This window comes from Xiphophorus couchianus, chromosome 14, assembly GCF_001444195.1.
Source record: "Xiphophorus couchianus chromosome 14, X_couchianus-1.0, whole genome shotgun sequence".
NCBI classification, from domain to species: domain Eukaryota; kingdom Metazoa; phylum Chordata; class Actinopteri; order Cyprinodontiformes; family Poeciliidae; genus Xiphophorus; species Xiphophorus couchianus.
The window spans coordinates 917,263-939,954 of record NC_040241.1 but is presented as its reverse complement, the minus strand read 5'-3'; the positions used below and the strand labels follow the sequence as shown (position 1 = coordinate 939,954).

At 40.9% G+C, this 22,692-nt stretch overlaps 1 protein-coding gene across 7 annotated transcripts in view; it reads right to left on the bottom strand.

Moving 5' to 3' along the window:
* camk2d1 (calcium/calmodulin-dependent protein kinase (CaM kinase) II delta 1) overlaps positions 1-22,692 on the bottom strand; it is a 127,816-nt gene that overhangs the window by 73,973 nt on the left and 31,151 nt on the right. For all 7 annotated transcript variants that reach the window (XM_028037815.1, XM_028037818.1, XM_028037820.1 and 4 more), the window contains 2 exons: positions 9,928-9,987; positions 1,356-1,410 (listed from right to left, as the gene is read on the bottom strand). In XM_028037815.1, the coding sequence (XP_027893616.1) occupies positions 1,356-1,410; positions 9,928-9,987 (115 nt within the window). The remainder of the gene's footprint in view (positions 1-1,355; positions 1,411-9,927; positions 9,988-22,692) is intronic.

The window sequence follows — 22,692 nt, the reverse complement described above, 5'->3', positions numbered from 1 at the left end:
AAACATTAGATTCTTAGATTTGTGTAACATATAAGCTAATGTCTATGTAAATTTGAGCATAATAACTCAACATTTTATACATGTCACTGTTTACATCCTTATTTGCTTATTTTGTATTAATAAACATGATTATTTTATTTGAAAGGTTACACAAGGGGTGTTTATGTATTTATATTGAAGTAAAAGCTGCGCCCCCCTCCACATAAACCAATGCCCCCCTCAGCTAAACTCCTCTGGAGCCGGGCTGCTAAAGGTCTGAAAATGAGCCACTCTCCTAATATAAAAGAGGTTTGAAAAACAGGTATTGGTTGTGATTGGTGAGGAATCTGCAGTTGGTACACCACTAGCAGAAATTCCATATTTGCCTTCTAACAAGATATTCCTGGAAATACAGGTAGGAATGTGTACAGTTAAGGTCAGCGTTATTAGCACCCCGTAATGAAGCCACACAAACTTATTACCATTAAAATAACCTGAATAAAAAGTGTTCATACTTGTATTGCTGTCAAAAGAAGAGACAAAATCTCCACAAAGTTTGATCTGTATGGGTTTTTTTATATGTTGAATTGTAACCAGACAACTGAATATCCACCTAAATCCCCTGGCTATTTATTATGGGAGTTCATCTCCAAACTAGCCTGGTCATTGCCTTCCTGTGCAATTCCACTTGAAAAAAATTCTTGCTTCCAGCTCAGACTGTTTTTTCTTCCTTTGACTCAGATTGTCTGTGGTAGATTTTTTATCAGGCGAACAGAAGAAGTAGTGAACAATGATGATTTTCTGTTCTGTTTTAGAATTGTAGTCTGTCTGTAGTTTTAGCAATGGCAGCAGAGGAAGTGAACGAAGCCGTTCAGTCTGTGTTGGCTGCGCTTCCAAATACCAAATTGACATTAAAGCTCGCTCGGATCGGCTCTTCTCTCTTCAGGGTGGAGGACGGTTGTTCACAGCACAGGCAACTTCCAGTAAGCTTCTTAGCATCAAAGTGGCGCATTACATACCATCACGGATAAAGGTTAGCAGTTAAGGTTAAAATTTAAGATCTCAGCACAGTCCAAACTTCCAGGAAGCAATCATTTCTCAACAGCTGAGAGCCTAGAGCCTCTGGACAAAGCAGATGGCGTAAAACAAGAGGCTGCTTTCTACCATTCTATTTCCAAGCAAAAGTCAATAATTCACTAAAATCCTGTAGGAACAACAAGGATGGACTAATGTAAACCCCCTCAACTCTCATGAGGATATGGATGCAACATGTTTTTGTCACACCCAAAACATGTCAGAGTTTTGGGTGTGACAGCTAAGGGTTAACTGTCTGACTAGGACATTAATATGACTTGAAAAAAAGAAGCAGCACTTACAGATCAAAGACCAGATAGTGGAATCCTTCTTCTGATATGCTGTCGTGGAGTCGGACTGTGAAGAAAGACAAATACAGACATGTCAGAGCAAGAAGCTAACTAACACAGACTTCTTCGTGATACACTTAACTACCTAGAAGTGACACTAGCTACACTTTAGGCACTTTTCCACAAGTGCCTCTAACCGGTTTGGTCACAGTCCACCTCATCCAGATTCATTTTACATCTGCAGATCCAGCGGCTCTGCCTGGCTGTTCTCAGATTTTTGTACCAACAAACACTGATCTAAACCTGCTAAAGGCTGATTCAGTCTTTTGATTTTTGGATTGGTAACAGATTGGTTAAACAGAACCGGACTATTACTAGTTGTGTGGAATCTTTATCAGAATATGAACATTTGTGAATAAATGTAATCATCAACTTATCTGGAAATGTTTGAGGTCAATGGAAGATTGAACCGGTTATTTGATGGAAGTTTATCCTGTATATATTGGAATTTTTTCCAACTACAATACAAATCACCTTTTGCACTATTTGTCTCCGGTGTGTTAAATACAACCCTGACCCTCCCTGACTTATACCTTTAGGTCTTACAATAAGAAGGCCTGTATTTTAAATATTCATCATTTTAACATGAGGTGATGAGTAAATATGATTATATACGTCAACTAATATTAAGATACATATTCATGAATATTCATTATAGTGTCCTTATCAAATTAACGGTGTACAAGAGGAACCGTCAGCACATCACTCCCAGGGGCTTGTGTGTTTGTTTTCAGGGCTATAATTATTACATTATTTAAAATTTCAAAGTGTTTCAAAACTTTTCAAATGTTTTTATTGTCTTTCTAACCAGTTCCTTGCTCACTCTTATTTTTGTGTTTTTCAGCTGCTGCTCGGCAGTTTGATCCAAAGCTGACTGATGAGGACTACAGTGAAACTGTCAAGAAGTTTCTTCGTTATGCATCACAGTGGGAGGAACCAGAGTGACGCCAACCAGAGTCAAACTTGGGTTACCCCAACACATACTGTTTCCTTGGTTCATACAGAACCAGGCTTAACCTCATGGATGCTGTTCTTCCATGAACAAGAGACTGTTGTTCTGACAGCCAATAAGGAGTCAGATATGTTTTCAGATCTATGCCTGTTTTTCTAAAATAAAATGTAATATTAATACAATGTTGTCATTTTTAACTTCGTGTGCACACATTTTAGGAAATATGGATCATTTTGTAAGATCATTGTGAACAGCAACTATTGTCTGCTAACAAAATTATGTGTTTAACATCAGTGAAGAAACTTTTAATGTTATGATGTGTAGACCTATCAGACCAAAAAACGTACATTAATCAATATTGATTATTTAACTTTGATTCAATATAAAATCAACACAAATGTGCATGTAGATTCAAATGTAGATGGTGGTTGATCAACACTGATATAGCGGCAGTTACTGATTCAACGTGTAAGTCACTGACCACTTTCAATATAATTTCAATATCAGGCTTCAACGTTGTTTCAACATTGTTTCACTCATATTTTGCTATCTGGGTACGCAATTTGGGAACAGCCAATCAACAGCAAGGAAATGAATGCCGCTTCTGGATTGGCTGCTTTGTAAACACCAGTAGCAATGTGTCTAGGGATTTTATCATTGCAAGCTGCATTTTCTTTAGACTATTTTAGGTATGCTCTATGAAAAAAGTCTCTGAATAGAGTAATTTTGAACAAATAATTTGGATTTTCACAAGGTCCTTTATATAAAACTTTTCATGTCATTCCATCTCTCTGATCTCTTTAAATCGTTTTAAAGAGATCAGAGAATGTACATTTTAAAATGTATATGTCAAACTTTAGTCACAAATAGCTATAAACCTTTACTGAATAGACACAGACTATGTTTTTTAATTGGTGATCCCCTGAACATGAAGCATCTGCCAATTGAACCTCCACATGTTGAAAGTATAATTTGATTATGACAGAAAACATGCAGAGAGTAGTACTCTGCCTTGGAGTAAGCTGCCAGATGTCACACTGCTAAAAATAGAACAATGGGAATGATGTGCTGACTGTTCTGGGGCTGGGAGGCCTGGATGTCAGGCTGTCTCTTGCACTTCATTGAATAAGATAATGAAGGAAGAAACTGTGCTAGTGGTGCAAAGCCAATTAGCTGAACAGCTGACATGAAGCAATGAGGTGTGAAGTTTGTCACATCAATGGCGGCCAATGAGATCCTGTAGCATCGGCTCAGGACTACTGACGTTCTCTACGGTCTGCCCTCAGAACAGGTTCACTTTGACAGATTTACACAGAAACAGGTGAGGAGGATTCACAATGCCTTGTTGAAGTATTCAACCTCCATAGTCTTTCATACTTTGTCATCCTACCACTGCAAACCTCAACTAAATACAGCAGATGTTTATTGTATGATTTGCTTCAGTCTGACACCACACTGGATAAGATAAGATAAATCAAATAAACAAGGACAATGAAATTTAAAAGGTGCCATCAGTCAGTGCATATGCTTAAAAACAAAAATTAACTGTCTCACAATTCACACACAATGTAAGAATTAACAAATAACTGGTCAAAAAAACAAAAAAAAACAAATAAATAAGAACAGCCACATTCTCACATACATCATTCATGATGATTAATGGTTGTTTTTGATTGCATTTAGTTTTGTTATTGCTATCGGGTAGAAACTGTCTCTTTTCACAACCCTTTGGAGAGCTTTCCTTTGAGTCGTAGTGCTGCTGTTATACCATACGCAGATACAGTAGGTCAGTATGCTCTCTATGGAGCACTTGTAGAAGGACACCAGCAGCTTCTCCTTGATGTTGTTCCTCCTGAGAACCCTCAGGAAGTACAGTCTTTGCTGGGCCTTTTTTATCAGCTCGAAGGTGTTCATGTTCCATGTGAGGCCCTGCTCAATGTGGACCCCAGGAAACGGAAATCAGCTACCCTCTCCACACATTTTCCCCCAATGGTTAGTGGTGTAATGTCCGTTTTATTCCTCCTGTAATCTATTATGAGTTTTTTTGTCTTTGAGTTGTTGAGGAGCAGATTGTTCTCCCTGCACCACTGCAACAGCCGCTCCACCTCACCCCTGTAGGCGGACTCGTCGCCTCCTGAGATGAGCCTCACCACTGTGGTGTCATCAGCAAACTTGATGATGGTGTTGCTGTGGTGGGCAGAGGTGCAGTCGTATGTGTACAGACAATAGAGCAGGGGGCTCAGCACACAGCCCTGTGGAGAGCCAGTACTAAGGCTGAGGGCAGTGGATGTATGTTTTCCCACCCTAACTCTCTGTTGTCGGTTGGTCAGTAAGCTCAGAATCCACATGCAGGTAGAGTGAGGGAGGCCCAGGTCCCCCAATTTGTCCACCAGTCTGTGAGGGAGGATGGTATTAAAAGCAGAGCTGTAGTCTACAAAGAGCATCTGCACATAGCTCCCCTGCTGCTCCAGATGTGACAGAGCAGCATGGAGGGCCGTGATCACAGCGTCCTCTGTGGATCTGTTGGCTCTGTAGGCGAACTGGTGGTGGTCAAAGCCAGGAGGGAGAAGTGCTGTGATGTGACCCCGGACCAGTTTTTCAAAACACTTCGTCACCACAGGGGTTAGTGCCACAGGCCGGTAGTCGTTGAGGCAGGACATGTGAGGTTTCTTGGGTATGGGGACTATGGTGGAAGATTTCAGGCAGGATGGGACTGTAGACAGGGCTAGGGACTGGTTGAAGATCCTGGTGAAGACTCCAGCCAGCTGATCGGCGCAGTCTTTCAGGACACGTCCAGGGACGCCATCAGGTCCAGCAGCCTTCCTTGGGTTGACAGCCCGCAGTGTGCGCCTCACCTCGTGCTCCTCTACAACGAGGAGTGTGGTGTTGTGGGTCGCTTGGTGTAGTGTGGCTGCCTCTGTTGGCTTCACCTCAAAGCGGGCAAATAAGAGGTTCAGCTCCTCTGCCAGCGTGGCGTCGCCTTCCGCAGCTGCGAGGTTGGTCCTGTAGTTGGTGAGATGCTGGATTCCCTGCCACACCTGCCTGCTGTTGTTGCTGTCAAGGTAGCCCTCTATCCTCCTCCTGTAGTCAGACTTAGCCATTCTGATGCCGCTCTTCAAGTTAACTCGGGCTGTACTGTAGTCGGTCCTGTCCCCAGACCTGAAGGCGGTATTCCTGGTCTTTAGCAGTCGCTGGACCTCCTGAGTCATCCAGGGCTTCTGGTTTGGGAAGACCCGGATGCGTTTATCCACAGCTACAGTGTCAATACAGTACTTGATGTAGCACACTACACTGTCTGTAAAAACCTCCAGGTCCTGATGTTCAAAAACATCCCAGTTTGTCCTGTTGAAACAGTCCTGCAGCTGCTGTGTCGCATCCTTGGGTCAGGATTTGATGGTTTTGGTGATGGTTGGAGCAGTTTTCCTGAGGGGGGCATAAGCAGGAATTAAATGCAGGGACAGGTGATCGGACTGACCCAGGTGAGGAAGTGGTCTAGCCCTGTAGCCTAGCTTGATGTTGGAGTAGACTTTGTCCAGAGTGTTAGCCTCTCTTGTAGCACACTTTACATGCTGGTGGAATTTGGGGAGCGCTGTCTTCAAGTCTGCATGGCTGAAGTCCCCCGCTATGATGTGCACAGCATCTGGATAGATGCTCTGCAGATGGCTAATGCTGCCATGCAAAAGTCCAATAGCTGTTTTAGCATTGGCATCAGGTGGGATGTAAACAGCGGTTACCATGACTACGGTGAACTCTCTGGGGAGGTATATTGGTCTGCATCTAACAGTCACATACTCCAGGTCTGGGGAGCAATGGCTGATGACAGTCGCTGTGTTAGTAACCAGGTGTTGTTCACATACACACAGAGCCTCCTCCTCTGCTCTTACCGGAGTCTTTCGTTCTGTCGTGGCGCTGTACTGTGTAGCCTGCTAGCTCGATGGCAGAGTCCGCTACGTCTGGATGCAGCCAGGTCTCCGTGATCAGAAGAATACAGCTGTCCTTCACTGCGCTGTGAGATGCAGCCTATAGTCTCAGTTCATCCATCTTGTTTGCAAGGGATCTGGCGTTGGAGAGAAACAGGCTGGGGAGTGGTGGTTTGTGTGGTTGCCTCCGTAGCCTAGCTAGCACGCCGGCCCTGCAGCCCCACTTCTGCCGTCTCTCTCTACGCCGCCGTCGCTTCCTCCCTGTTGCGATGGTAATCCACGGCGCCCCGGGGCTCCTCGCTATGTCCCCCGGAATATTGAACAAGCATTGAAAATCAGCTGTAACATCTAGTTCGTAGCGGGCACCGATCGTCAGGAGATCGTCCCGACTGTATATTTTGTTTGTCCGACATGACGAGTACGGAACACAAATCAACACGTACACAAGCAGCCAAACATAGCACTGACCGAGAGAGCAATGAGCCGCTGTAACTGCGTGCGCCACCATCTTGGGAAAAAAAAAACATGTGACGTGTTCACGAAATCTATTATAATGATCTAAAGTATCAACATTCCTAGACATGTTCTCAATAAAAAACATAAATGCATGTCATAGACAGCCTTATCATATCTGTAATAAATAGAGGTGGGGCTTGATTAAAATGTTTAATCAAGTTACAGGGTTTGCCCCAGAAAACTTGCCAAGTTCTTTGGTCGGAGCACCGAGGCGGTCCAATGGCAGTCCACCATGTTTTTGTATTAAAAGATGTTAAGTAGACAGGAAATGTAAAAATATTACTGAGTAATTATATGTCACGGGAAAACATTGCCAGTGAGATACTATTTAAACCCACAACTAGTCTTAAAAACAACAAATAAAAAAATACAATTAAAATGAATATCAATTATTTGCTCTTCTGTTTAATCCAAATTAAGTCAGCGGCTCCATCAGGTCCCCCAGGGCTTCAGGGGCCCCATAAATGCTAATATTTTAACACAGACAACAGATACATAAAAGTAACATTTATTTATTGAGATTATCAATGCTGCTAAATTTGATTTAATGGTGTCAGAATACATTAATTAAAAGATTTTAAATTGTTTAACATTTAAATGTAAGATTTTAAGGAGCTGGCAAGTTTACTTTGTACAACTTCAAGGAACAATATTCATAGTTAGACTGTTTTGTTACCATAGCAACAATCTGATGCTGTGAGTTTAATCTTTGAGTTTGAGCTCTGTTTGTTCACCAATACAAATTAGTAAACTGCAATTAAAATGTATTGCTTTTTAGGTTGGCTAATTAAACTACTCCCCCTGTCCCAGATTTCACTAAGTCTAACACAGAAGCTGTTAGAGGTGCTGATGAGCAAGAGGGGCAACCAAGAGGGGCCCTTAAGTCAAATTCTGCTCAAGGCCTCATACAGCCTTGGACCAGCCCTGCATGATGAGTTAAATCTGCTGCACTGCGCAGAGATGTGGAACAAACGGCAGATTTAATTTAATGCTGCTAATGAGGCTTTAGTAGCTCTTTCATTTTGTGTCTGCTGAGTTTTTAATAAGAGTCACAGACAGGGCCAGGCCTTCAGGAGGGGCTGGATGGGAGGCAGAATATGACTCCAGTTATCCAAGTCTTTTTTTCACGGGAGCTGGAAAAAACCAACCACGACTGCTGAGTACAGTGTATATAAGAATATGTGGAATAGTTCCCCAGTAGATTATATGGTAGGTTGCCCCAGTAATTGTTGACTCATGGTTGCTAAAAACTTTACAAGACCTACTGATTTTAGTGACATCATAGTAGGTGTAAAATATTGAATAAAATGTTGTGCTACCTGACTAGCTTTATTTTCACTCTTACATTTAACTTTAGGACACGCAAAATTACAAGAGGATCGCCAACATTGTCTCCAAGTGTATTCTGGATAAAGCTTGCCACCAGCCGTCTGCCAACGTCATCATCAGTCACTTAGGAACTAGCTAGAGCATTTTTACGGACTAAGTTAACATGAGTGGAGCTCCAAGGAGAGGCAAAGTGAAAATGATGGAAAAAAGAGAGCAAGGAAAAGCCAAAGACTGGACGCATATTTTGTCTTGGAGATGAACAGGAGTTTTTTGTTGGCAGCAATTCAGACACGCCAAAACTTGCAGCCCAGCGAAGGAGAGCATCTTCCAGTCTGTGTGAACGTAACTCGGCCCGCGCAATCTGCGCCGAGTAACACACATCCAGAGGTGCACGAGGTGCTGCGACACGCTGTGCATGCGGCGCATGCCACTGCATGTCCGCTTCAACGTGCGCTGCTGCGTGCTCGGTTCAACGAGTCAACAATAAACCTAGCTTCAGCAGTTGCTAGCTGCTCCAGGCTCTAAGTTAAAATTGATAAAGTGTCAATATGATCCGATCGCTCTCCGTGGTTCTGAACTGCTTTGAATTTGTGTCGTTTCATCATTAGTGACCAGTGGCCTGATGTTTCTGTTGTTCTCTTGGTTTGCTGTACTTCATGTTGGTTTGATGAATTTCAGAATGACATAGTCACTCTCTGTGGTGGTGAAACTTGTAAGCTTAACTCTGGCTGACTAAGTGGACAAAACATTTGATATGGTTTGAATAATAATAATAATATAATGATAAAATAATATAAAACCAGAGTGATGCGTGACTAACAAGGAGAGCGCGAAATCTCCTCACCGGGCTGAACCTGCATGATGAGGTTAGCGCTGGTTGGTTAACCGACCAACCAGGAACACAGACATGAACTTTACCAGGAAGATAGAGCCACACCTGGGCAGCGTGTTGAAATGTAAACGCCCCTCATAATTCTTTGTTCACAAATATAAACCATTCTCACCGCTCTGTCAACGCACACGTCTGAAACCACAAGTTATTCCTGTGGTTCACATAGAGCTGCTCAACCAGAGCTAACGCGGTGGGTTTAAACTGTTACCTTGATAATATAGAGTTCTCCAAAGAAACATAATTCATCACAGGGGGTTGATATAAATATCCATACAGGTTAGCATGATTGAGTGAAAGGATCCGCGCTGAAATAAACTAAGATCTCAAGCAGTGGCAGCACGAGGGAACGTGCAGAGGCGCCAGCTGTGTGATTGGTCCGAGCGCTGCCGGCATTAAAAGCATGAACTATAAACCTATCTTCTATAAATTTAACTTTTTAGAAATAAATCTGCTCCACCATTGAAACGTTAGAGCAACAGAGACGCTTGCAATCGAGCTTTTTTTTTTCTATTAATATTTTCCTAAAAACATAAATAAGCTACGCTTAGCCTGACGGGAGTCTAATAACGCATGACGGGCCGCCAGGCTTATGATACACTGAGGGCATTCTTGCAATTGTTGAAAACCACTGTGTTAGATTGTTCTGTTGATGCTAAGATGCATACCGTTGTAGCTCCAGTATGTTAAGTTTATCAGCTGTCAATTAAGCAGAGTTAAAAAAGACAAACTTTTTCATTCTACAAGCATCAAATCAAACATTCAGCTATACAGATCAGAAACTAATGACTACAAGGCTGTCCATATCAACATTTACATTTACATTGGTAAAATGTAAATGTTACATTTACCCTTACTGTACAACACACAGTAAGGGAAGACAGAGAGATGCAGAAAGCTGGAAAATAAATCAGTTACCAATGTTGGCGTGTTTGAGTAGGCGACAGATCCTGGCTTCACGCTCCAGCTTCTGGTGATCTGTGGGGACAGAAAAAAAGCGTTACCCAAGTCCCCCTGAAATTTGGTGTCAGTCAGTGTCATGTCAGTCTTATGACCATCCCCTCAAATAACGTGTTACCATTAGGCCTGTCACGATAGCAAATTTTGCTCAACGATTAACTGTCTCAAAAATTATTGCAATAAACAATAATATTGTTTGAAGACCTTTTTACACTGATTTAATGGAAATGACGTAATAATGCCTGCGATTTCCTGCCAAAGATAGATACACTTTATTTTCAAAAGAATATTTAACACTGGAGCTGATAAACAAAATAAACAAAACAACCAAAAACAAAAATAAAATGGATTCTCAGTCTCCATTAACAATAAACTCACTTGAAAAAAAAACTAAACAACATAAAGCCAAAGTGGAAATAAATACTGCATTCAACCAAAAGAGTGCAGATTATGAAGTCTGTATATTATGTTGCCCTTCAGTAATAATTAGATTTAAATAGAGAAGATGGGCACATCGACTACCTGATGCAATAGTTCACACTACATGATTTTTTGCTCCTATTTTTCCCCGTACAACAATCTTAGATCGTTGGTCTTTCTAAGATTGTGTGGTGTGTTACGGTAGATCGTCGTTGCTGCTCCGATCCAAATCAGGGTTTTTCACCGACTGGGAGCTTAACGCAGCCTGTTGAATGTGACAGGTAGCCAATCAGAAAGCATGGATTCTCCTCAGTGTTTTCTGAGGGGAAATTACGTCGGGGAATCCCAAACAGCTGACACGGAGCAACCCGAAGTCCAGCCGACGTGGAAACAACATTAATGTTTATTCAACATGCAAAGAATATAGAAATGACAAGAGGAGGAGTTGGAGCCAAATTGCTACCGCAGTTGATAAACCCGGTAACTTTTCAGCTGTTCTTCGTTACGTGACGTAAATAGGTTCTAATGATTTTCATTCAGTCAGGACTTTACGCTGACACTAGCCACATGCATTGCAGGTAGATTGTACTAAAGCATTGATTAATGCCTGGTTTTAAAATTAGTTAACTGAACTTGTAGCCATTATTTTGTGCCCATTGTTGGACACCACACGGCAGGATCGAACCGTTATACCTAGGATTTCTGTCGGCTAATGTGTGGTCTGTCAGGTTTTGAAAATGGGCCGACAATCGGCCGACATCTCGTGTGCGCTGGGCTTTACACTAAGGAAATGAGGTCAGAGGTCAGTGGAGAGCACCGGAGTTGAGCCTTTTTTCATTCGGTGTCATCAACAGAAAGAGAAAAAGGCCGGAAGAGACGATAAAGCCGATAATTAAAATGACGTCGATAGTTTTAATTTATCTTACGATTAATTGATTTACCGTTTATCGCGACAGGCCTAGTTACCAATGATCATTTCTGTTAGTTTTAGCATTGACTCCAGATGTTTACATGACAGTAATATACATTAGACTTTTAAGAGTGTTAAATTTAACCAGTTACATCAAGTAGTGCAGCTGTACAGTTAAATGGAAAAAATACCTGCATTTAAGCTGATTTTTGAACAGATCGATATGTATTCATGCTCTCATGTCACCATCAGTGGAAGAAGATGGTAAAAATAACAAACCCTATTGTATTATTACAGTTAATTATAGTTATGATAGAAAATTGTCCAGATAACAGTAAACCACAGGATCATCTTCCACCCCCACTGTGGAGGACATAACTGCTGGCTCAGATGTTTATGAGGAGTCACTGAGGACATTTGCTTTCCAAGTCAAAAAATAGACAATGCTGAGTTATTGGAGACCAACGTTTCTAAAAGACAGTCAACTATTTAATTAATAACTCTTAAGTATTCATGGCAGATCAGAAGGAGGTATGATGCCTAAATGGCAAAAAGTATTCTACTTTTTGCCATTATCTACCAAAAATATTTCACAATGTTCTCTTCTTGGTAGGGGTTTAATGAGATCTTACAGCAACCAATTTTATTCTGGCATTAACAATTAGCCTTGAGCAACCCAACTGCTGTCAGCACAAATGATTCTAATAGCCCACATGAAGTAGGAATGGCATAACCCTAACCCTGTTTGATGGAAACAAACACTGAGAATGGTGGACAAAACAAGATCTGAAAGCTGGAGCTGTCCAAACAATTCACAGCTAAAGTCGAGAGCTAGTTCACAGTTTTGTGGGTTTGGTCTGTATATAATCACCTATAAAGCATTTGTTTTGTGCTACTTTAGTTGTTGGAAACTAATGTAGCATAAATGGAATCATTAGAATCCCCAATGCTAATACCAGCCTATCCATGCTAATGGACAGGATAGGAAAAAGGCAATCCAGCAGAAGACTAGCTTCGGCATCATAGTCACCATCTTCTCCAAAGCCAAGGTAAGTGAATTGCCTTGTTTTCATTTACCAGCACCAGCTGCTCAGTTTCAGGTACCAACATAACAAATCAGTAGCCAGCTTCAGGATGGACATAGAATGGAAGTAGCCACTGCTGGGTGTGCAATAGTCTTCATTTTGGTCCTAAAGTTCCTTAGCCTAGCAGCTAAAAATGAGTAAGTAAACATTTATCTAGATGATTACACTCTTCAGCATATGACATCACTCTTGGGGAGAAGAGTGGGCAGCAGGGATAAAATTGGATGTTTCCCAAAAAAAGGAAAATTAAGCTATGAATAGAAAGAGAGAAAAAGAAAGATCAATTCTATGGGAGGAGCAAACAGCACCTCCCATAGACTGTTTAAGCTAATATCTATAGCCACAGATGTCTAAAAGTGTTGTGTCTACACTGGGGACGTGGCAGTCTTGCTGGGTCAGTGAGTTCTCGCTCTTTCATATATTCCTTCCCTTGTCATACCATTCTGACTACTCTAGACCTCCAGATGGCAAATTCACACAAATTCACAAGTAATCTAAATTGTTGAAGGTCAGACAAGCAAAAGTTGCCAGCTCTTTCTAGGTAAAAGAAAAATATATGTCAAAAGAAGGGTTTATAGTAGGGAGACTCCTATCAGGTTTTTTGCTGCTGATTCCGATACCGATCATCCATCAGGCTGATCTCTGCCCATCACCTGGATTGGCAGGTAATTTTTCGCTTTAGGTATAAATGCTACTGTGATCTGGCAAAATGGAAAAATGATCAGGCAATAAAATCACCTAATTTAGACATAATAGACATATTTTAATACAAATCTAAAATATTTTATTGTTTGTTTAACTTACATGCTGCAGCTGTAAGCAGATGTTTGTTTAAGTTACATGCTGCAGATATAAGCAGATGTTCCTGGAGGTTCAGGTCAGAGTCCATCACTACTCCCAGGTTTTGGGCCTGATCGCTGGTTTTTAGTTGTAATAACTGAAGCTGTGCATTGACTCTAGATCTATAACTCTAGATTGTTCCTCTTTAGGTCCAAAAATAATAACTTCAGTTTTGTTTCTGCTCAGCTGGAGAAAGTTTTGGCACATCCACACATTTATCTGTTCTAAGCATCTGTTCAGTGATTGGATAGGCTCTGAGTCACCTGGTGACATCATAATGTAGAGCTGTGTGTCATCTGCATAGTTATGGTAGCTAATATTATTTTCTGTTATAACCTGAGCTAATGGGAGCATATAAATATTGAATAAGAGGCGTCCTAGGATTGAACCTTGGGGTACCCCACATGTGACCTTTGACCTCTTTGATGAGAAGTTTCCAATTGAAACAAAGAAATCCCTGTTCTTTATGTAGGATTCAAACCAGTTAAGCACTGGACCGGAGAGTCTGACCCAACTCTCCAGTCGATTCAGTAATATGTCATGGTCAACAGTGTCAAAAGCTGCACTGAGGTCCAACAGAACCAGCACTGTGGTTCTCCCACAGTCCGTATTTATATGGATGTCATTGAACACTTTTACGAGGGCGGTCTCTGTGCTGTCGTGAGCACGAAAACCAGACTGGAAGGAGTCAAAGCGGTTGGTTATAGTTAGGAAGCTAGTTAATTGTTTACACACAGCTTTTTCAATAACTTTGCTGATGAATGGGAGGTTGGAGATCAGCCTGTAATTCTACAGAAGTGATTTGTCCAGATTGTTCTTTTTTATCAGTGGTTTGATTACTGCGGTTTTCAGAGCCTGGGGGAAAACACCTGATGAGAGCAATGAGTTACTATTTGGATCAGGTCAGTAGCAATAACAGGCAGGACTTTCTTAAAGAAATGTGTGGGTAAAACATCCAGACAGCAGGAACTGGAGCTTATTGACTTATAATTTCCTGTAGGGTTTTATAATTAAGTAGTTGAAATTGGGTCATTTTTCCTGTATTTGTTTTGTTTGGGCACAGCATTGGTACTGGCTTTATAGTGGATGTGCAGATTAATCCTCTGATTTTTTTTTATCTTCTCTGAAAAGAAGCTGGAAAACTGGTTGCAAGCGGCATTTGTTTGAAATTCAGGTGGTAGCATAATAGGAGGGTTTGTGATTCTGTCAACTGTTGCAAATAAAGCTCAAGCATTGCTAATGTTTTTGTTTATGACGTCTGCAAAGAAAGCCTCTCTTGCATGTTTTAGTGTTAAATGATAGTTAGAGTTGTCTTGCAGATCTAACTGTTTGTGCATTTCTCCATGGAGATTTCTTCCTACCAGACACAACCTTCATTTCAATTGGGGCAATGGAATCAATGATATCTGAAACTTTAGACTGAAAATCATTTACCAACTTATCTATGTCATTACAGCTTAAGGGTGAGGAAGAAGAGTAGATTTGATTAAATGTTTCTGCTGTGTTTTCTGTGAGAGAACGTTTTGTGATGGTTGCTGTTTGTCCAAGTGGGTTAAAAGATAAAAAACTTTCAAAGATAACAGCGAAGTGATCTGACAGGGCGACATCAGTTACAGAGAGATTGGAAATATTCACACCCTTACTGATAACCAGGTCCAGTGTGTGTCCTTGAGTGTGTGTTGCTTGTTTGACATGTTGTGTTAGACCAAAAGTCTCTAAAATATTAGCGAGCTTTTTTGCCCCTCTGTCTTGGGGGTCGTCAACATGAATGTTGAAATCACCGACAATTATTAAACAACCATAATCAATACATATGAGAGATAGAAGCTCATTCAAGTCAGTAAAGAAATTTTCCACATATGTTGGAGTTTTGTATAAAGTTAGCGTCAAAGTTCGTTTGTGGCCTTTAACCTCAATTCCAAGATACTCAAAAGAGGTGAAGTGACCCAAAGAAATTTTATTACAATTTATGGTATTCTTAAATATTGAAGCCACGCCGCCTCCTTTTTTATGTTTTCTATTCTCACTGAAGAAATTGTAGTTAGGAGGCGCAGATTCAATTAGTACGATCGATTCATTATTGTCATTCAACCATGTTTCTGTCAGAAACATAACATCGATATTATGCTCAGTGATAAAATCATTAATTAATAGAGCTTTAGCACAGAGAGATCTGGTATTTAAAAGAGCTAGTTTAAGTGACTTGGAGGCCAAAAGTTCTTCAGTCTGAGGTTCCTTTAGGCAGGGAAACAGTTTAACGTTTGAAGTACTTCCGCTGTATTTTATATTTCTGTTTTTTGTAAATTTTCTTGTAGTGATCCGGACAAGTAATGTCCTGTTTTGCAGTGCCGGGGGGCCAGACACATTCTGGAGTAAGACGGGTGTAAAGATAAAATCTGGACCCCGGCCTCAGTCCTCAGAAACGCAGAGTGATGGATCCTCTGGGAAGTTAGAGTCAGGTGGCTTAAATGAAGTGAGGTCTGCTATGTGAGCGCTAAGGAGAGACGTGCCGAAGCGAACCTGTTGATTCATTCCATCTGTAAATTTAAGAAACTCCGGTCCAGAAGACTTTTATTCATGTATATCTTGTGACTCCTGTAAATGAGTGGGTGAGCAGAGAGGGAGGGGGGAAGGAGGAAGGGAACCAGTCGCTCCGTCTCCAGCCGATGTATCAGCTTGTTTTGGAACGATTTGCTCCTGATATGCAGAGGGTTCCATCCTAGTCAGACATCCTTGAGCCTGTTCTTCTGAAGCGATGATCACGTTGCTGTCCTTGTTGATAAAATGAAAAAGATTTGCAGTGAGCAGCTTTATCCAATGTTTATTAAGATTGCGTCCGCCTCTTCCAAAAAGGTGAAAGCTCTGCCAATAAATCCAGAGGTTATCGATGAATGTCACTGAGGTGGCAGAGCAGGTTTTAATCAGCCATTTGTTTATCATGTCCAGCCTGGAGTGTTTTTCGTCTCCCCATGGAGGTGATGGAATTGGACCGCTGAGAAATAATTTCATTTTTAATTTTCCCATAGTGTTCAGAAGAATATTAAAGTCCTTTTTCAGAATCTCAGATTTCTGCTTTGCCAGATCGTTGGCTCCAACATGCACAACTAAAGACTCAATATCTGGCTGATCAGTGGTTAGAGAGAGAACTTTGCAAGTTAAATCAGATACAGTGTCACCAGGAAAAGAAATCACTCTCGTTTTCATGGGATTGCAAACTTGACTGATTCCATTTACTGCCTCGTCTCCAACAATAAGCACTTTTGGGATACCTTTCATTTTCCTGGTGGTCGCTTTGTCCTTTGGAGCTTTGGGGGGTGGATGTGTTGGTCTTGCCTCATTGTTGATGTTTGAAGGTGAGGTTTCACTCAGAGGCTCAGGCTGGAGTACAGAAAATCTGTTTTTCAGTGGGATTCCCATTGAGTCCGAATGTTTTGAGGCCCGAGCTGGTCGCTTTGTCCTTGGGAGTGGGGTCAGTGGAACCGTTTTGGTTGCAGCTGCTTGTTTATTTCTCTTTGGTGGTGGAGCAGGTGTTGAGGTTGAAGGTGGGTTTTGGCTCAGAGCCGGCCACGCTGATTGATCCAGGTGAGGGGTTCTCCCTGTCAGTCGCCTCATCGGATCTGCGGTGTGAGACTTTTGCTTCGGCTTGGCACCCAGAGTGTTCCAGGGTGAGCTGCTTGATGCGAGGCGTACGACTTCTCTGTTGATTAGAGGAAGAGTTGTCTGATTTCCACAGGTAGCGTTGATCTCAAAGTTCACCTCCAGCTGTTTGATCTTCATCTCTATAGACTGAAGTCGTTGTATAATACTGCTAATCTCCTTGGGGTCGGCCGGAGGCATTTTCTCCTGGTTCAACTTGGAGATGAAGAAATATAAGGTAAAAATAAAAATAACAAAATTCCCCAGTCCTTAGGTTTGAAGTAATCCAGTTATGATGTCGAAAATGTAAATATAACTATAAAAACTGTCATTTTAAAAATAGCTCACAGGCAAAGTTATCAGTAAGGACGAGAGAGAGCAGGATAAGCTGTTCCTCCTTCAGCTGCCACAGCAAAAGTCCTTTAAAGAGCGGTAATTGGTGATTAGTCAGAAAACTGTAATCGGTGAACCTCTACACTCAAGTTTAGTTTATTATTGAAACTGCTTCCAATGAAACCCAGCAGATTGCTTCAAGTTACTGACTTGCAGTAGGCCATCAGACTGATAATGCATGGAAATGCCAGAATCACAACCACAATCAATAAATCAATGTCTTTATTATATCTCAGCTGCTCATCTGTGCTGTCCGCAGTTCTTCAGATACAAATTCACTTGGAATGGGCTGAAATCATCAGAACACAGGACCTCACAGAATGTACAAAAATTCTGCTGATGTTCATTATTAAGAAACAGAAACCAACAGCTTTAAAAACACTAAATGTCATTCTGCATGATGTTCTTTTTTTTTTTCTTTCTTTAATCACACTTCGGACATGTCCTGCCGACCACATGGCTTTGGTTTCTGGGAAATCTAATTTTAGCCCTCTCACTCCCCTCACCTGGTTATTCAAATTAGTTAAGCCAATGCCAGGCTCATGCAAATGGGAGTCAGCATGCAGCGTTAAAAACAAAGAGAGGCACTAAATAGTACAACAGTTCATGAAATATTCTCCAACGCTGTAGAAACACATGTGAAGAGAGATCTAGGAGGACAGAGAGGGGACCGCACGGATCAGATTTGTGACCTCCCAGCCACTTTCAATGAATTTCACTTTATGCATCAGCATCTAAAGCCTTATTGTCAGGGTTTAGTTGGAATGAAAACTTTTTGGTCTACTCAGTGTTTTTCCCAATACCCCTTAACGTATTCTCCATGTGTTTTGTCAACCAGGAGAAGGTTTCTCAGGCATCAAGGGCATCTTCAAACCTTGTTCCACAGTACACACCAGAGTGGTCAACAAGAAAGTGTGGATTCTAAACAACAGTGGAATGCACTATGCAGCTCAAGAGCAGCAGTTGTAATGGCTCAACATACTGGGAGCAGTAAAAGACAGCAACAGGACAAAGTCATTGCCACTCTGGATGACACCTAACATACAGGCACAATAGCAGTGACAAAATCTAAACATATTCCAGTGTTCATGTGAGCGTCACAAGTCAAGGTATACATTCCTAAATGCTTGAAATTTCACATGTACAAATTTCTCTGGTCAGTAGGCAAGAGGAGGGCAACCAATTGTTGCCTCATCACGCAAGTTCCATAGGATATGAATGGAGAGGGAGCGAAATGGACTCCATGTGTCTCCCATGCATCTTCAACAACAATAATGGGAGAAAGGAGACAATCGTCTGCAGTTATTAAGGCATTTGCTGCAGTCTGTCCAGCTGAACAAGTTCAGTCAAAAGGCAAAGTTTTCATTTTATTGCTCAATGTAGACTCCAACTCTCAGAACACTTCTTTTGAAGGTTTCTGATATGTCCCACTGGAAGAATACCCCTCTAGGCAGAACCTTACAGGGTCCAGTCCGCTGGTGGGTAGGAGAATTTACTCCTCCTTTCCCTCTTGAACTGTTTGCCTCTGTGGACACACTCTGCTTAAATTGTGTTTAATTAATGTGAAGGGGTAGGGCTAACCCTGTGGTCACCACACATCCGCTAATCTACTAATGGGCTAACAGCATGGCAAATTTTTTGTTGATTAATTTATAATTTTTTTCTTACTTTAAAAGCTAACGCACTTAGCTTCTCCTAAAACACAAATATCCAGACAAACTTTAGAATTTGCCTGGACCTTCATGTGCACCATGGCATGGTAACATGCCATGGTGCACATGGTATTAACATAGCTGAACTTAACACTTTGGTGCTGTAGTATCAACTTCAACTAAATACTGTAATGTAGCACTTTAGCATTAGCAGAACTAATGTTTACAATTAGTGCTTTAGCAGCTTAATAAAAGTTAACATTCCTAACCTTTTAGTAGGCAGTGCCTACCACTGGTATGAAGTAAAAGTCAGAGTGCATCAGGCTTGGTGTGGTTCCTCTGTGACATATCAAATCAAATGTTATTTATATAGCATATTCAGCAACAAAGCAGTTCAAAGTGCTTTATATCATAAAAACACAAAAATACAAAATCATAGAACACACAGTCAACAATTGAAACATTACATTGATGTTAAACATCAGGTTGTTGATTAATGTTTCATTGATGATATTTCAAAAGCAACTCTAAACAGGCACATTGTGTATTTAAAGGCATTCAGTGTTTCAGCTGTTTTGCAGTTTTCTGGAATTTTTTTTCCAGATTTGTGGTGCATAGAAGCTGAATGCTGCTTCTCCATCTTTGGTTCTGGTTCTGGGGATGCAGAGCAGAACCAGAACCAGAAGATCTGAGAGATCTGGACGGTTGATACAACCACAGGCGTAACTTCCTGAAGGATTGGTGTGGACATGTCCCCATCAACTTTGGTCTGAAGGGGACAGTCCCCACCAATATTTCCTGGACCTTTTTTTCTTTAGTTGCCTGCATCTATTTGCAGACAGTAAAACGTAAATGGCAAGTCTGCTCAGTGACCTAGTGGATTGGACATCACGTGACCAATCTACTAGAGCGCCACATTTGCTTTTGCTCAGTGGTGGGTTAGGGTTAGGTACAATTTTTGTGTATCTGTACTTTACTTAAGTAGATTTAATAATGGACTTTTACTCCACTACATTTTACAGTAAGTATCTGTACTTTCTACTTCACTACATTTCTACAAAACCGTCGCGTTACTCGTTACATCCAAGTGGCATTGCGCTCCCCCCCCCCCGCCCTTTAGAATGTGAAGTTCAGGGACTTAACGTGGCGCTGTAAAATCCAAGCAATAAAATCGTCAGTAATAGAATTCCGCTACATAATTCGTAAGATCTGGCAACATGTGAAATCAGCAGCGCTTTGTGAAACTTTGAGTGCCACTTGGAAAGGAAGCTTAAAGAAAGGTAAGCTATGTGGATGTGATGTTAGCAAAGCTAGCTGTACAGAGACTCATATGTTTCATTTGCGATGAAAAAAAGTTGTCACTCATGCGCTGAATTATTGTCAGAAGTGTTGACCTAGGTGTCGTATATATGGGAATAACGCTGTGACCAAAGTCTGCTGGAGTGACGTACAGTCAGGGGAGGCAGGTGAGGGTTACCTTTGAAAAATAATGTATAATGACAAATTTATATTGCTATTTTCACCCTGTGCTTTGTACTATAAAGTACCTATTTTTCATTTAGCTTAACCAATTCTGATTATTTTTTCTTCAAAATCGCTGAATTTTCGCATTTTCCCATTCAAATGCTCGGAAGCAAAGCAGGTGATTCAGCAGCGAGTTGAGCCTCACCTGAGATTGATCAACCTCTCACTAACTGCACTGGCTGCCATTCTATGGGACCATGATCCTCTTGTCTAAACGTCGCCAATAAAATGGCTAAAAAACATTTAATGTATGAAATGATTTTTCATAAATTAGTTTATGTATATAATGTAAAGTGTTTTTTGTCACCAACTGTGTGTGTAACATGTTTCGTGTGCTGAGGAGCGATCAGAAACGGCAGAGAACAGATTCGAGGCGAGGCAGGCAGTTCTCTGGCCTCATGGCAGGGGGCGCTCATGATCCCACACATTGTGACTCCACAGAGTAAGAGATGGTAACAGCGAACTAGCCATACAGTAAAGTGCAGCAATATATTTATAGTCATCTTCTGTTACCACAGCAATCACTTATTAATAATCGCAAAATAAACATTAAGCCTAAAACCATACTACTGCAACAGACTGAATGTTCTGCTCTTTGTGTGGGAAATGTTTGAACGTTTTTGGGGTTTTTTGTGGCGTTGTTGCCAGTTGCTATGGCAACGAGTCTACGCATAGCTGTGCTGATACAGAGAGTGAGAAAGACGTGGTTTTGAGTTGTACTTTAACGGTTTTTCCCTTTGCTGTGGAGCACAACACAAAATTAATAATATCTACATGTCCAACTTTGATTGAGTTGAATAAATTGTTTGAATAAATCAGATTTATTCTAAATCTGATTATGATTAAGTCAATGCCTCACCAGCTACGAACCTCACCGCACGTCACTGGTCTGCTGTATAGAGATGTGACGATCACAAACAATCCGATACTTCTGAACTGATTTTTACTAATTCCTTTTATTATTCCTAATAATAGCTACTGCGTACACTGCAGTAGCTATTATTATTTTTATTTAATTGAAAAAATATTGATTTATTTAATTGGCAAATAAATAAAACAAGAATGCAGAGCATGCTCTTTGCTCTTGAATTGTTTTCGTCTCCTGTCATGGTGGCAGACGGTGAGAACAGTCATGGTGCTCCTTCTGCTTGGTTACTTCTTGCTTGTTGCGCCTTGGACAGTGTTCATAGTTGAGCGTTGTTTACCGTTAATGCATTGCCTTGATTGCTCTGTTTAATAGTTTAATAGTAGACAGTTGTGGTTTCTGACACGGGCAATATGGGCAACCGCCCAGGGCGTTATGTTTCAGGGATGGCAGGAGACTTGTGGCACAGAGATGGATGCAAAGCAGAATGAAGAAGAGTTTGAATTGATAATGATAAAATGTATTTCAGCTCTAAGTGTTTAATATCTAGGTGTTTTATGGGAATGTAGATCTTTCAGATCAATTTGAGAAGCAATTTTGATAGGTGCACTTAATTTTATTGTGTCATATAGCGCTGGTCTTGATCTTGACTTGGTTTCGGGTTTGGTGGTCTTGACTACAACTCTGCTACATGGCTCCTTGGTTGCATGTCCTCCCCCACCCACCTTCTTTCCATCCCCTTTCTATTGAATTTCTTTCAAAATAAATGCCACTAGTGGCAAAAAAGTGAAGTTCATGCTATGTTAGGACAGGAGGAAAGATGTGTCCATCCCTGAAATTATGATGCATAGAATCACATATCTAAGTTTAAGCTATGTTACAGAGAGTAAACACAATAACTACATGCTTTATCTATGGCATTGTTCATTAAAATGGCACATTTCTGATATATTAAAATTAAATACGATAGGTACTCTTAATGATATTGTATTAGTGATTAGGTAATGCATTCAGCAGGCCTTCTTTCTTCTTCTTCTTTCCTTGGTTTATGGCAGTTGGCAAACAACTTCTAGGTGCATTACCACCACCTTCCACATTGGAGTATGGAACAGACGTTTAACCATTATAATCTCCCCATGATACCTGTTCTTCTTAGAAAACTAAAAATACTGCTAAAAACTACATCCTCAGATGATCTCTGAAACAATTACCTAATATATAATTTATTTTTATTCCTACTTAAATCTCTAACACCTCTCTTTCCTGAACATACTTATTACATTCTAAAAAAAATATGTTGTACTGCTTCTAAATTTCCACATTACAACAACCTGTATTATGTTTATTAATTATTTTAAGAGTACTATTTAATCCTGTATATCTAAACCTTAGTCTAGA